The sequence below is a fragment of the Panthera onca genome, chromosome A2 (genome assembly GCF_046562875.1).
Source record: "Panthera onca isolate mPanOnc1 chromosome A2, mPanOnc1 haplotype 2, whole genome shotgun sequence".
NCBI lineage: Eukaryota > Metazoa > Chordata > Mammalia > Carnivora > Felidae > Panthera > Panthera onca.
Window position 1 is genome coordinate 90,907,040 of NC_138340.1, and position 15,854 is coordinate 90,922,893.

Here is a 15,854-nt window from a genome sequence, read left to right on the forward strand (position 1 = left end):
TGCTGTCAGCTTGGAACCGAGAGCCCACTTGAGATTCTGTGTCTCTCTCTGCCCCTTCTCTGCTTGTTCTCTGTCTCTCTCTCTCAAAAATAAACATTAAAAAAAAAAAATTTAAAGGATCAGTCTAGTTGTAGTGACCAAAAAGCATCACTCCATTGGCCATGTCTTTCACCCTGAAGGTTCAAGAAGATTCCTCATTACTAAGAATTAGTGTTACAAGACTTCTCATTTCAGAAAAAAGAAGTATGTTGTGTATATTGAAGCCGGGGGCTGGAGGTAAGGCTTTAGGTTTGTCCTGTTATAACTGTTCAACCTGAGGATATCCAAGAAGCAGCTTCCCATGGAAACGTGGAGGAACGGATCAGTCCCAAGTGATAGGTAAAGTTGGAGAACACAGATTACACTACTAATTATATTGATAAACTCTGAAGTTAAACACAGCTGTTTGTTGAGCACTTGCCCTGATTTCCCCAATTGCAATGCTCTGCGTGCTCCCACACGTGCCTTTGATCTGATTCTCTCTCATTTCAGTCTGTCCTGGGACTTGTACTATGGGAGAGGAAGATGAAAATCCAAGGAAGATGGATGAGGTCCAGAACACAAATACTCTACAGTTCAAGCCTGGGTAAAATTCAGAAGTTACAGCATTCACACACAAAGGAACTGTGTCTGGCCATTCTTCCCAGAGGGGCTATGGGCTAACCTATTTTTGCTACAAAAATTAAAATGACCCATCACCCTGATTCCTAACAATCTTCCTAAAAACAGTATTCAATCCTCATATCCTGCCCAACGTAATCACTCAAAGTAGGTCAGAAATGTTGCTTCCTTCCCCTCATTGATTTTCATTAAGAGGATGGACTTTCTGGAACACTAAAAGGAAAGATAAACACCCAATACAACTACCAATGACACCCCCTGTAAATTTTTGGCACATTAAGTCCAGCTCCCCTCAAAGCAGGAGAAAATCTCATCACCCATAATTATTCTTTCTGGCTGTAAATCAACAATAATCTCGAACCACAAAATAAACAGTGGCAATGCTTCATCCAGATGAACACCTCCCAAAAGGAGCATATTCACTCTGTCTTTTCTAATTTTCTAGATCACCAACCCGCCTCTTCTCTAAGTACACACTCTTTTATTCTCCCTAATTCATATCCATATTTTGCCAGAAGGATGCCAAGTGATACCACACACTGGCTTAGCAAGTCCCCAGGGCCTCATCAGGAAGCTGAGCGCGGGCGAGGGGGAAGAAGGGGTTGGTAGAGACCCCACAAGGTCTAGGGGAAGCCAGGGGACTGGAGAAAGGGCGAGGAGGGGCGGGGAGCGGGGGGAGCAGGAAACCCTCCTGTGGCAGTATCTGGCTCTCTGCAAGAGCTGTGAAGAGACAGGTCTCCAAATCCCAGCAGCGGGGCTTCCCCAGTCTCCCCGCCATCCCACTCGCTGAAATCTCTCCCAAGGCCCCAGGTCCTCAAGCCTGGCACTCTGAAGAGGGCGCCGCAAAGTCCTTCAGTGCCCTGAGAACAGGAGCGCGAACGGAAAAAGCATCACCCAAAAGACAGCAAAGCCACACACCCTCTCTCGGCCAGCCTCCCGGGGCGGGCAACTTCATCCCTGCCACAAACCAAAGCCCCTGTCCCCCAAGGAAGGCAAAAGGCGACGGCGGGGAGGGGGACGAACGGGCACCAGCCTCGCCCCTATCCTCCCGCTGGTCCTCCCCCTCCCCCGCAAACTCCAGGTAAAGGACCAGGTGCGGCTCACCTCCAGGCAAGGAGGAAGCGGGCGGCCGGAGGAGGAGGGCAGGTCCCCAGCCCAGGCCGCCCGGCAGCCGGCGAGCGCCCAGCAGCAAATCCAGGCGGGGCTCCAGGGCGGCGAGAGCCCGCAGCGGGGAGCCCCCGCCCGCCGCCCCCGGCCCCTCCCCCGCGCCGGCCCCGGGGCGAGGAGCCGCATCTCCGTCCCGCTGCGGTCGGCCGGCCGGCAGGAAGGCAGCCTCCCCGGGTGGGGCGCGCTCGGCTCGCCGCGCGCTCGCCCCCTGCCCGTCCGCCCGCTGACAGCTCGGCTGCGCTCGCTGCCGGGCAGCCGGCGCCGGTGCTCCCGTCACGCCGGAGGGAGGGACCGCGGGGCGCGGGCGCGGCGCGGGGGCGGGACGCGGGGCGGAGACGCGGGGGCCTGGGCGCAGGTGGCGCGGGCGGGGGCTGCGGCCCGGCGGAGCGAGTCCAGTCCGGAGGGGGCTGCGCCGCCGCCGGGCCCGCGCCTCGCGACGCCGCGGAGGGCGAGCGAGGTCGGGGCCCCCCTTGGTGTCCCCGGTCCCCGCGGCCCGCCAGGAGGGGCGCTCCAGGGATGGAGCCAGAGTAAAACACTGGACACCAGGATATTGTTTATCCGGCGGCGCCGTTTTAAAACCTCCCAACTGACCCGCATCACACACACTCCCAGATGCGCCCTAGGAACAGCCCTGGGTGAGCATCCAAGCTAGAGGGCGTCAGATCGATTTTTTGGTGATTAGGGTTTGCGTGATATGGCAGGGAGGAAAGGGGAATGAAATATCGATGCAGTTGGTGACTCAGTTTTCTCACCTGCTTAACGAAAACAGTGACCATACCTACCCCCGTAGGGTTGTGAAGAGAATTAAATTAATCGACGTGCATGAAGCACTTAGGGCAGTGCCTGGCAAGCAGTAGATGCGGCACGGGTTGGTAGTAATAGTAACCACAAGTAGGGCTACGCCTCGGGTCATTTCATGGGAACCGTATCACCTTGGGCAAGAAACCCCTTTCGTTTCTGGAGGAAGCAGTTTTTCCATAAGTACGATTACTGGGGTGGTCTTCACGTTTTCTTTCATTGAAAACATACTGAACTGGGTAGTGGACACCAACTGGTGCACGAAACGGGCATGATGCCTTCCTCACTTGGGGGGATCCCAGAGGTCCCTTCTTGGCCTGCAATTCTGTGATTACATGAATCATCCTGTTATTCAACAGGAGCACCCAAGTTTCTGAAAATTGCGCGCTCTCTCTCTCTCTCTCTCTCTCGTCTGGTTGTAATAATAATGCATGTTTATTGTAAACATTTTGGAAAATACTTAAAAGCATCAGGAAGAATGTAAAAATTAGTAGGGATCCCACCAATGAGACAGGACACGGTAATGGTACTAGCATCTCGAAGACGTTTCTTCATGGTCTTTTAACTGCCTGTGTACTACAAAACTAGAATTATAATCCGTAACTTCTATTTTCCCTTAACAAGGTGAATATTTTCTCAAGTCATTGAAGTCTCTGCCAGCACAGCTCTTTTTTTTTTTTTTAAGTTTATTTATTTTGAGAGAGAGAGGAGGGGGGAGGGGGAAAGACAAAGAGAGAGGGAGAGAGAATCCCACGCTCAAACGTGGGGCTCCAACCCAGGACCTGTGAGATCATGACTGAGCTGAAACCAAGAGTCAGATGCCTAACTGACTGAGCCACCCAGGCACCCCTCTGCCAACACAGCTTTAATAGTTGTCTGATAACGTCTGCTCTTTGGAGATAACATGATTTTCTATCAGATATTAGGCATTGTTTCTCAAGTATTTGATGTTATAAATAATTCTAGAATGACTGCCATTGGTACATAATCTGTTCACACCTCTACTTTTAATTTCCTATGATGCCTTTCTGCAATTGATGTCATTGGATAGCGTTGTGTGTGTATTTTTAGGTTTTGATGAACAGTGCACAAATTCCCAAATTCCAAAAATTTTGTATCAGTTGTTTCCAGCAGTTTGAGTATTTCTTTCACATCATTCTAGATTGTAATAAAACTTTAGATATTTACCATTTTGGTAGAAGATGAAAATGCTATCTTATTAGTATTTTTAAATGTATTTTTACAATATGTGACATTAAATAGTTTTTCATATGTATTTTTACTGACTGTATATTTCCTTCTCTTGTCAGCGCACATGAACTTTCCACTGGCACTCTGGCTATTTTTCCATTAAAGTTCCATCTTTTTTTATTGGTTTGTAAGCAATCTCTTTTAATTTTTTTTTTTTTAATTTTTATTTGAGAGAGAGAGAGAGAGAGAGAGAGCAAGCAGAGGACGGACAGAGAAAGGAAGAGAGGAAATCCCAAGCAGGCTCCTCACAGTCAACCTCGAGCCCTATGCAGGGCTCCAACTCGATATCCGTGAGATCACGATCCTGAGCCAAAACCAAGAGCCAAATGCTTAACCAGCTGAGCCACTCAGGCACCCCAGCAATCTTGTAAGTTTTGTGTACCACACCTTGTTTACCACATATGTCACAAATACATTTCTGTGTTTGTAGTCTTTTAATTTTGTTTCAGGTGGCCTTTTTTGCAGAAGATTGTCATTTTTATGTACTCAAATATAATGTTTCTTTTTGTGATTTCTTCTTATGTTTTATCTTCAGAGACACCTGTGCTTCTACAGATCGTGTAAATGATCCTATAATTTCTTATTTAGTTATTTTCTTTTTATATATTTGTTATTCTTTAATCCATCCAAACTGTGTGAGTCAGATTATATATATATATATTTTTTTTTATCTGAGCAAGACTTAACAACATGGCTAATGGATAGTTTCTTTCCTTGTAAAAATAAAGATTGTCCTACTCGATGCACATAGGTTACGTGACAATTACAGATTTTCCAGTGAGACATATTATCACTGTCAATAAACAATTTTCTCATTAATAACAAAGTCACAGAAAGAGAAATTTAAAAAACAATACCATTTACAATTGCACCAAAAAGAATAAAATACACAGGTATAAACTTAACTGAAGTAGTAAAAGACCTGTACTCTGGAAACTATAAAATATTGATGAAAGCAATTGAAGATGAAACAAGCAAATGGAAAGATACTCCATGCTCATGTGTTGGAAGAATTAACATTGTCAAAATGTCCATATTACACAAAGCAATTTATAGATTCAATGCAATCCCTATCAAAATACAACAGCATTTTTCAGCGAACTAAAGCAAATTTGTATGGAACCATAAAGGACCCCAAATAGCCAAAGAAATCGTGAGAAAGAAGAACAAAACTGGAGGTATCACAATTCCAGATTTCAAGGTATACTACAAAGCTGTAGTAATCAAAGCAGCATGGTATTGGCACAAAAATGGACACAAAGATCAATGATCAGGTCAGAATAGAGACTCCACAGAAATAAACCTACATTTATATGGTCAATTAATCTATGACAAGGGAGGCAAGAATATAAAATGGGGAAAAAACAGTCTTTGCAATAAATAATGCTGGGGAAAGTGGACAGCTGCATGTAAAAGAATGAAACTGAGCTACTTTCTAATACTATACATAAAAATAAACTCCAAATGGATTAAAGACCTGAACGTGAGACCTGCAACCATAAAAATCCTAAAAGAGAACACTGACAGTAACTTCTCCAACATTAGCCATAACAATATTTTCTAGATTTTAGGAAATCTAGAAACAAAGGAAACATCAAGGAAACAAAAGCAAACATCAACTATTGGAACTGCATCAAAATAAAAAGCTTTTACACAGTAAAGGAAACCATCAAGAAAACAAAAAATCTTACTGAATGGGAGAAGATATTTGCAAGCAACATATCTGATAAAAGGTTAATATCCAAAATATATAAAGAACTTATAGGGGCGCCTGGGTGGCTCACTCGGTTAAGCGTCCGACTTCAGCTCAGGTCATGATCTCGTGGTTTGTGGGTTCGAGCCCCGCATCAGGCTCTGTGCTGACAGCTCAGAGCCTGGAGCCTGCTTCAGATTCTGTGTCTCGCTCTCTCTCTGCCCCTCCCCTGCTCACGCTCTGTCTCTCTCCATCTCAAAAATAAATAAAACATTAAAAAAAAAGAACTTTACAACTCAACACCAAAAAACCAAACAATTAAAAAATGAGCAGAGAACCTGAATAGATGTTTTTCTGAAGAAACACACAGATGGCCAACAGACACATGATAAGAGGCTCAACATCACTCATCATCAGGACAGTGCAAATCAAAAGCACACCTGTTAGATTGGCTAAAATCAAAAAGACAAGAAACAAAAAGTGTCGGCAAGGATTCGGAGAAAAAGGAAGGAGCGCTACACGGTTGGAACAATGTAAACTGGTACAACCACTGTGGAAAATAGTTTGATGTTTCCTCAAAAAATTAAAAAAAAAAAAATAGAACTACCCTACAAGCCAATAATTGCACTACTGGGTATTTACCCAAAATTGTGAAAACACTAATTTGGAAAGATATATGTACCTCTATTTTTATTGCAGCACTATTTACAATAGCCAAGACATTTATAATAGCCAAGCAACCTAAGTGTGCACCAATAGACAAATGGATAGAAAACCTGTAGAATTATATATACACATATATAAACAAATAATTATATATAATAATATAATTATATATATAAAAGAATAAATTCCATAGCCATAAAAAATGATGAGATCTGTACCATTTGAGGCAACATGGATGGATCTAGAAAGTATTATGCTAAGTAAAATAAGTCAGACTGACTTATACCATATGATTACACTCATAAATGGAATCTAAAGACAAATACCATATGATTACACTCATAAATGGAATCTAAAAAAAATGATAAACAAACAAAGAGCAGAATCAGAAATATAAATACAGAGAATTGAAGGTTGCCAGAAGGGAGGAGGGAGGAGGTTGAGCAAATGGGAGAAGAGGAGAGGGAGATACAGGCCTCCAGTTATGGAATGAGTAAGTCATGGGAATAAAAAGCAGAGGAAAACGAATAGAGTCAATGATATTGTAATAGTGATGTAATGGGACAGGTGGTAGATACACTTGTGGTGAGCACAACATAATGTATAAACTTATCAAATCATTAAGTTCTACACTTGAAACTAATGTAACATTGATGTAACATTGTATGTCAACTATATATAATAATAATAATAATATTAATAATAATAATAATAATAATAATAATAATAATGTTTTTCATAGCAGTCTTACCTGTAGAAAAGATCTTGACTTTAGGCAATTAAAACCACCACAAGATTGACAGAGAAAGGAAAATTAAAAAAAACAAAACAACTCTGGTTCTCTTGTACCTGTTTTAGAATCTAACAGCAGTTTATCCAAATGGTTTGTGACTTTCTGATCAATACCCTTACTTTAAAAAATCGAGTTTATGGAAGTTCTAGCATCAACAATCAGAAGTCAAAGGCATCAAAATTGGCAAAGATGAAGTTAAGCTTTCACTTTTTGCAGATGATATGTTATTATACATGGAAAATCCGATAGACTCCACCAGAAGTCTGTTAGAACTGATACATGAATTTAGCAAAGTTGCAGGATACAAAATCAATGTACAGAAATCAGTTGCATTCTTATACACTAATAATGAAGCAACAGAAAGACAAATAAAGAAACTGATCCCATTCACAATTGCACCAAGAAGCATAAAATACCTAGGGATAAATCTAACCAAAGATGTAAAAGATCTGTATGCTAAAAACTATAGAAAGCTTATGAAGGAAATTGAAGAAGACATAAAGAAATGGAAAAACATTCCATGTGCATGGATTGGAAGAATAAATATTGTCAAAATGTCAATACTACCCAAAGCTATCTACACATTCAATGCAATCCCAATCAAAATTGCACCAGCATTCTTCTCAAAGCTAGAACAAGCAATCCCAAAATTCTTATGGAACCACAAAAGGCCCCGAATAGCCAAAGTAATTTTGAAGAGGAAGACCAAAGCAGGAGGCATCACAATCCCAGACTTTAGCCTCTACTACAAAGCTGTAACCATCAAGACAGCATGGTATTGGCACAAAAACAGACACATATACCAATGGAATAGAATAGAAACCCCAGAAATAGACCCACAAACGTATGGCAAACTCATCTTTGACAGAGCAGGAAAGAATATCCAATGAAAAAAAGACAGTCTCTTTAACAAATGGTGCTGGGAGAACTGGACAGCAACATGCAGAAGGTTGAAACTAGACCACTTTCTCACGCCATTCACAAAAATAAACTCAAAATGGATAAAGGACCTGAATGTGAGACAGGAAACCATCAAAACCTTAGAGGAGAAAGCAGGAAAAGACCTCTCTGACCTCAGCCGTAGCAATCTCTTACTTGACACATCCCCAAAGGCAAGGGAATTAAAAGCAAAAATGAACTACTGGGACATTATGAAGATAAAAAGTTTCTGCACAGCAAAGGAGACAACCAACAAAACTAAAAGGCAACCAACGGAATGGGAAAAGATATTTGCAAATGACATATCGGACAAAGGGCTAGTATCCAAAATCTATAAAGAGCTCACCAAACTCCACACCCGAAAAACAAATAACCCAGTGAAGAAATGGGCAGAAAACATGAATAGACACTTCTCTAAAGAAGACATCTGGATGGCCAACAGGCACATGAAAAGATGCTCAACGTCGCTCCTCATCAGGGAAATACAAATCAAAACCACACTCAGATATCACCTCATGCCAGTCAGACTGGCCAAAACGAACAAATCAGGAGACTATAGATGCTGGAGAGGATGTGGAGAAACGGGAACCCTCTTGCACTGTTGGTGGGAATGCAAACTGGTGCAGCCACTCTGGAAAACAGTGTGGAGGTTCCTCAGAAAATTAAAACTAGACCTACCCTATGACCCAGCAATAGCACTGCTAGGAATTTATCCAAGGGATACAGGAGTACTGATGCATAGGGACACTTGTACCCCAATGTTTATGGCAGCACTCTCAACAATAGCCAAATTATGGAAAGAGCCTAAATGTCCATCAACTGATGAATGGATAAAGAAATTGTTGTTTATATACACAATGGAGTACTACGTGGCAATGAGAAAGAATGAAATAGGGCCCTTTGTAGCAACATGGATGGAACTGGAGAGTGTGATGCTAAGTGAAATAAGCCATACAGAGAAAGACAGATACCATATGGTTTCACTCTTATGTGGATCCTGAGAAACTTAACAGAAACCCATGGGGGAGGGGAAGGAAAAAAAAAAAGAGGTTAGAGTGGAAGAGAGCCAAAGCATAAGAGACTCTTAAAAACTGAGAACAAACTGAGGGTTGATGGGGGGTGGGAGGGAGGGGTGGGTGGGTGATGGGTATTGAGGAGGGCACCTTTTGGGATGAGCACTGGGTGTTGTATGGAAACCAATTTGACAATAAACTTCATATATTGGAAAAAAAATCGAGTTTAAAAAAAACAATATAGAATCCCTAATGAAATTTGATGAAGGAGAGTTTCAACTCGGAAGGTTTAAATAGCTTAAAGTCACTAGATGGTCATCAGTTTTCCACTTTAATTTTTGCAGTAGATACCTGAAAATTGAACCAAACTTTGCTATTTAACAATGCCATTGCTATAGACAAACGATGCTAAACACATAGATTTTTTTAAATTTTTTTAACTTAAATCAGATTATGGTATAATAAGCCCAATTTTTTAGACATTGTCTAACTTCACAAAGGTTAGAAAAAATCTAAATGAATTCAAGCAACAAATTTTCTAAAAATCAATTTTAAACATTCAAAATGAAAAAAATTAGTGAAAAGTGTTTTCTGTATCTAATTAGCAAAGCGATAATAGTTTAAGCAAATGTATGTTGTGCATTATACACTCAAAAGAACAGGTATTTTGGAAACCAATTGGATAATATACATTAAGTACCTTTAGTATATTTACATCTTAATCCAGTACTTTTTACTTTCAGGACTCTAGTTTAAGGAAGTAGGGAATAAGGAGCACAAAGTTCTATACGAGAATACTCACTGGGTGCCTGGGTGCTCGGTTGGTTAAGCGTCTTGATTTCGATTCAGGTCATGATTTCAGGGTCATGAGATTGAACCCTGCATCGGGGTCTGTGCTGGGCCTGTAGCCTACTTTAGATTCTCTCTCTCTTTCCCTCTGCCCCTCTCCCTGACTCCCCTCCTCATTCTCTCTCTTTCTCTCATAAATAAATAAGTAAATAAGTATAAATAAATAAATAAATACTCATTATTGTCTAATACAACTAAAAATGAAATAGTCTACATGTCTCCAATAGGGGAATGTTTACATGAATTCTGCTACTTCCCACGGTAGAGTTATATAGATGTTGAAAATTATGTTTCCCAAAGAATACTGAATGAGTCAAGACAATGTGCTCATATAATGTTAATATAAAAAAGCAAGAAACAAACTTTCATAAACAGCACATTCCCAAATATAGTGTGTAGGGCAAGAGGAGTGTTTAAGAGTGCTTTATAGAAGGACTGTGACCAGAAATCAATATGGCAATAGTGATAATCTCTCAATGGTGGCATACAGATGTTTTTCCTCTTATTTTTACATATTTGTTTTTAATTTTTCCATAATTATCATAGATTATTTTCATAATCATTATGAATTGCTAGAATGTTTATTTCTTTAATCTGTCAATCCTACCTCAAGAAATCATCATATAAAAGGGTAAGGATAAAAGTGTGCACCAGTGTTATTTGTCAAAGAAAATAAATAAAATCTAACTATCTAATACTAAGGAAATAGTTAAGTAAATAATAATATTCAATGGTATATACTCTCAACACAAAGAATTGTTTTATGAAAAATCTCTGATAGAGGGAAATGCTTTTATGAAATGCTTTCAGTTAAAGGGGAAAAATCGTGATACAAACTTATACAAAATAGATCTTTTCAGTATAATCAAAATAAAAATAACATGCACAGAAGGATATGAACCAATTTCAGGAGTGATTGCCTAGAGAATAAAGGAGACTGGGATTGAGAAGAATACAAGGTACTTCACTTATACCTTCCTTACTTTATTTCTGAAAGGAAAGAGGGATAACAGGGAAAGAGAAAAACAAGGAAGTATCTGGAGTAAATATGACAGAATGTAATGTTGTTTCGTTGGTGTTGGGTTGTAATTATTATAAAGGCTAACATTTATTGAGCTATTCATAGATAGAGACCAACACTGTTCCAAAAACATTCAGAGCACTACTTCATGTAACCCGTAAAACAACCCTCTCGGGGAAGTACTCTTAGTGTCCCCATTTTGCAGATGAGGAAATAAAGGCAAAGATTGCTCAGCAGGATGTAGGATAGGCATTCAAACACAAGCAGTCTGATTCTAGGGCTCACCCACTTAGGAAGTTAGTTTTATTACCCCCTGTATTGTTCCATATTTTTAAAATATTCAAAAATTTAAATTATTTCAATGAATATGATCTTTACTTGTTTTTAAAATTCCTTTTTTTAATTTTTACTTATTTTTAGAAAGAGAAAGAGAGTGCACACAAGTGGGGAAGGGACAGAGAGAGAGAGAGAGACACAGAATCTGAAGCAGGCTCTAGGCTCCCAGCTGTCAGCACAGAGCCCCGTGGGGCTTGAACCCATGAACCACGAGTTCATGGCCTGGGCCCATGTCGGATGCTTAAACGACTGAGCCACCTAGGCACTCCCAAAAATTCCTTTTGAAAAGACAGAAGTGAGGCGCCTGGGTGGCTCATTCAGCTGAGCATCTGACTCTCGATCTCAGTTCAGGTCTTGATCTCAGGGTCCTAAGTTTGAGCCCCGCATTAGGCTCTGTGCTGGGCATGGAACCTTCTTAAAAATACATATAAATAAGTAATAAATATATATATATAATATGTATAATTTACATGTATAATACATATATAAATTATATAATATATATAAAATATACATATTATAAATTACACATTACATATGCATATTATAAATTATACATATTATATATAAAAATTATTATATATATTATATATTATTATATTATATTGTATAATTATATTATATATTATAATTATTAATATATATTAATATATTATAATTATTATTTATATATTAATATATTATAATATATTATATTTACAGATAGATGATAGATAATAGACTGAAGGGATAGACTGAATATTTCATAACGATGTTTTCTAGATAATATGTTATGGGTGATTTTTTTCCTATTTCTTTATACTTTTCCACACTTAGAAATGTTTGGAAATTTTTTTACAGAAAATACATATTGTTTAAGTTTTCAAACAAGAGAGCTGAAGTATATTAAAAAGGAGCGTAATTCTCAAGTGATTCTTCTACCATATCCTATATTTTATCCATATTTTATACCTCAATTTGGTATATTTTATATTTTATACCTCAATTTGGTCACCATATCTTAAATTAACTAGTAGGGGAAAAAGAATGGGGGATTGGGGAGGATAAATGGAGAGGATTCAAAAAGAAACAAAATGGTTCTTCAAAAAATGAAAAATAGGTCGTATGAGGAAAGGCTAAATTAGGGTGTTTTGATTTACTGTCTCTAAGTCCACAAAGACTTTTACCAGTGGGATATATGTCCCTTGCTCTCCATTTCTTTCAAGGCTCAAAACAGAACTATTTTTAGTAAAGAAAGAAAAATGTTTCACTTGGGTATACAGTTGAACCTTCTGTAAGAGGTTATGGAGGTACTCAAAAGATTGTGAAGTCAGTCAAACCTGCATTTAAAATCAAAACTCCACTGCTTACTGGCTGTGTGATCTGGGGAACATTACCTAATCTCCCTTGGCTTCTGTGTCTTTATCCATAGTTTAGAGTTAAAAATACCTGACACTGTAGACTTTGTTTGCAATGAATTAATAAAATAATGAGTTAATGTGCCTAAAGCATTGCCAAGGTTATTGGTACATTTGTAGCTCTTTATAAGTGTTTCCTTCTTAAGAAATACCAGTATTTCTGGCACAAAAACAGACACTCAGATCAATGGAACAGAATAGAAAACCCAGAAATGGACCCACAAACATATGGCCAACTAATCTTTGACAAAGCAAGAAAGAATATCCAATGGAATAAGGACAGTCTCTTCAGCAAGTGGTGCTGGGAAAACTGGACAGCGACATGTAGAAAAATGAACCTGGACCACTTTCTTACACCATATACAAAGATAAACTCAAAATGGATGAAAGACCTAAACGTAAGACAGGAAGCCATCAAAATCCTCAAGGAGAAAGCAGGCAAAAACCTCTTTGACCTTGGTCGCAGCAACTCCTTACTCAACACGTCTCTGGAGGCAAGGGGAACAAAAGCAAAAATGAACTATTGGGACTTCTTCAAAATAAAAACTTCTGCACAGTGAAGGAAACAATCAGCAAAATTAAAAGGCAACTGATGGAATGGGAGAAGATCTTTGCAAATGACGTATCAGATGAAGGGTTAGTATCCAAAAGCTACAGAGAACTTATCAAACTCAAACCCAAAAGACAAATAAGCCAGTGAAAAAATGGGCAAAAGACATGAATAGACACATCTCCAAAGAAGACATCCAGATGGCCAACCAACACATGAAAAATGCTCAACATCATTCATCATCAGGGAAATACAAATCAAAACCACAATGAGGTACCACCTTACACCTGTCAGAATTTTTATGTTTTGTATTTGCATTTTGTTGATAATCAGAAATAGTATATGCATATGCATAAAAATATACATTTTCTAGATGACTTGTATGTCACCCATTAACACAAAATGTTAATACCATTGTTTTACTTGACTTTATGATCCCTAGGTTTCGCTCCTTGTATACCAGCCACACTGGCCTCCTTGCTGTTCCTTCAACCTGCCAGATGTATTTCTTCCACCTTAGAGTGTTTGTATTTGTTGCTCCCTCTGCCCAGAATGCTCCTTCTTCAGGACTCAAATGTCATTTTCCCCGTAAGGACCTCCCTGGCCACCTTTCTCACATTGCTGATGCTCCCTATCCCTTCCCTGCTTTACCTTTCTCCCTGGCAGATCATCATCTTGCATGTTGCCTATTTTACCTATTGTCTATTTCTCCTCACTAGAATGGAAGTTCCATGAAAATACGTTTTGCTTTTCTTTTAATTGCTGTATTTCCAGATCTAGTACATAGGCACTCACTAAATATGGGTTGCATGGATGAATGCATCATGAGAGTACCATTAATGAGAGCAGTTAGTTTGTTAGTGCTCACACAAAATATTTCATATTCACAGCAATGAATTTAATCATTTCTAAAATTTATCCAACAATGAATTTGAGGGGAAATCCCCAAATTCTCAATTTGAGAACCAAAGGATGAATTGCGGACAAGGGAATCCACTTTATCTTCTTTAAGGAAAAAAGGAACTTATTACACAGCATGGAGTGCTTTACAGAATTTCTTGAGGGGCCAGGGAACAAAGCTTGGATCTCAGCACATGCAATGCTCAAAGACTAAACATCCAAAAAATAAAAAATATTTCACTTAGCATACAGAGAAAGACAGATACCATATGGTTTCACTCTTATGTGGATCCTGAGAAACTTAACAGAAACCCATGGGGGAGGGGAAGGAAAAAAAAAAAAAAAAGAGGTTAGAGTGGGAGAGAGCCAAAGCATAAGAGACTGTTAAAAACTGAGAACAAACTGAGGGTTGATGGGGGGTGGGAGGGAGGGGAGGGTGGGTGATGGGTATTGAGGAGGGCACCTTTTGGGATGAGCACTGGGTGTTGTATGGAAACCAATTTGACAATAAATTTCATATATTAAAAAAAAATAAAAAATAAAAAATAAATAAATAAATAAATAAAAAATAAAATCCAAACATCCAAACCTCTGTGACTACTAGAGCAGAAGACTCAAATGCCCTTGTTGCCATGTCAGCCGGAAGAATCCATCTACTCTCAGGCAGCTGCTGTCTCATGTTGTTCCCTCCCTCCTTCCGAATCTCATGTGAGGACATTTCCTAGGCAAAATCTAGTTTTAATATACAATCTGGTTTCTAGGGAGTCTGGAAATGTTTTAGCTAGCTGTCTCTCTTCTTTGCTTCAGGAAGGCACACTAAAAGTAGGACAGATTGGGTAGAAGTGAGTTAAAGTGCATTTTTACGGCAGTTCCCCCTCTTGCCACTCAACCTACGTAAACGCTTTCACCTCTGCATTAAAACTTGCATCTCTGAGGGATGTTCATTGCTCTTCTAGCTCTCAGTGACAATCCATCTTGATATCCTGAAATCTATCAGATGAATTATAAAGTTAACTACCACCAATCCACCATATATTAAAAACTAGGAGATTACTATTCGGCAATAAAAAGAAATGAACTATCGACACACATTAGAACTTGGATGGATCTCATAGGCATTATACTAAGGGAAAGAAGTCAGTCTCAAAAGCGTACAAAAGAGTACTGAATGATTCCATTTATATGGCACCCTCAAAAAGATAAAACTGCCACGATAGAAATTAGACCTGTGGTTGTCAGGGATTATGGCGGTAAAGTGGTGTGACTACAAAGGAACAACCCAAGGGAAATTTGGGGGGAGTGATGACATTGTTTTGTATTTTGATTGTGATGGCTGTCACACAAATCTGCATATGCATTAAAATTCATAGAAGTGGACGCCAAAAAGTCAACTTTATGTTAAAGAATAAATTTTTTTTTAAGTTTATTCATTTTGAGAGAGAGAGAGAGAGAACACAGGGGAGGGGCAGGATGAAAGGGAGAATCCCAAGCAGACTCAGCGCAGAGTCTCACCCAGGGCTCAATCCCACAAAATGTGAGATCATGATCTGAGCTGAAATCAAGAGTCCGATGTTCCATCAACTGAGCCACCCAGGCACCCCAAGAATTAAATTTTATTCAAATAGTGCAACCCCATGAATCCTAAAGGTAACAACTACTGAAGTTGACAATATGTTAGGTTTTATAGACATGAAGAAGTTACTAATTTTTGAAAAAAACTACGGAAACAAAAGAGAAAAAAAACAATATATATATTATAAAAATACAAAAACAAGAAAATACGAGTAGGGACAATAATTTTCATTTCTGCAGTTGCTTCTG

The 15,854-nt window shown here is 39.3% G+C and overlaps 1 protein-coding gene across 1 annotated transcript in view; it reads right to left on the reverse strand.

Moving 5' to 3' along the window:
* Nucleotides 1-2,061, reverse strand: part of ELAPOR2 (endosome-lysosome associated apoptosis and autophagy regulator family member 2) — a 175,837-nt gene extending 173,776 nt beyond the window's left edge. Inside the window, exon 1 of the mRNA XM_060632367.3 lies at nt 1,765-2,061. Within this exon, the coding sequence (XP_060488350.1) occupies nt 1,765-1,953 (189 nt within the window). The 5' untranslated portion in view covers nt 1,954-2,061. The remainder of the gene's footprint in view (nt 1-1,764) is intronic.
* Nucleotides 2,062-15,854: the final 13,793 nt, after the last annotated feature.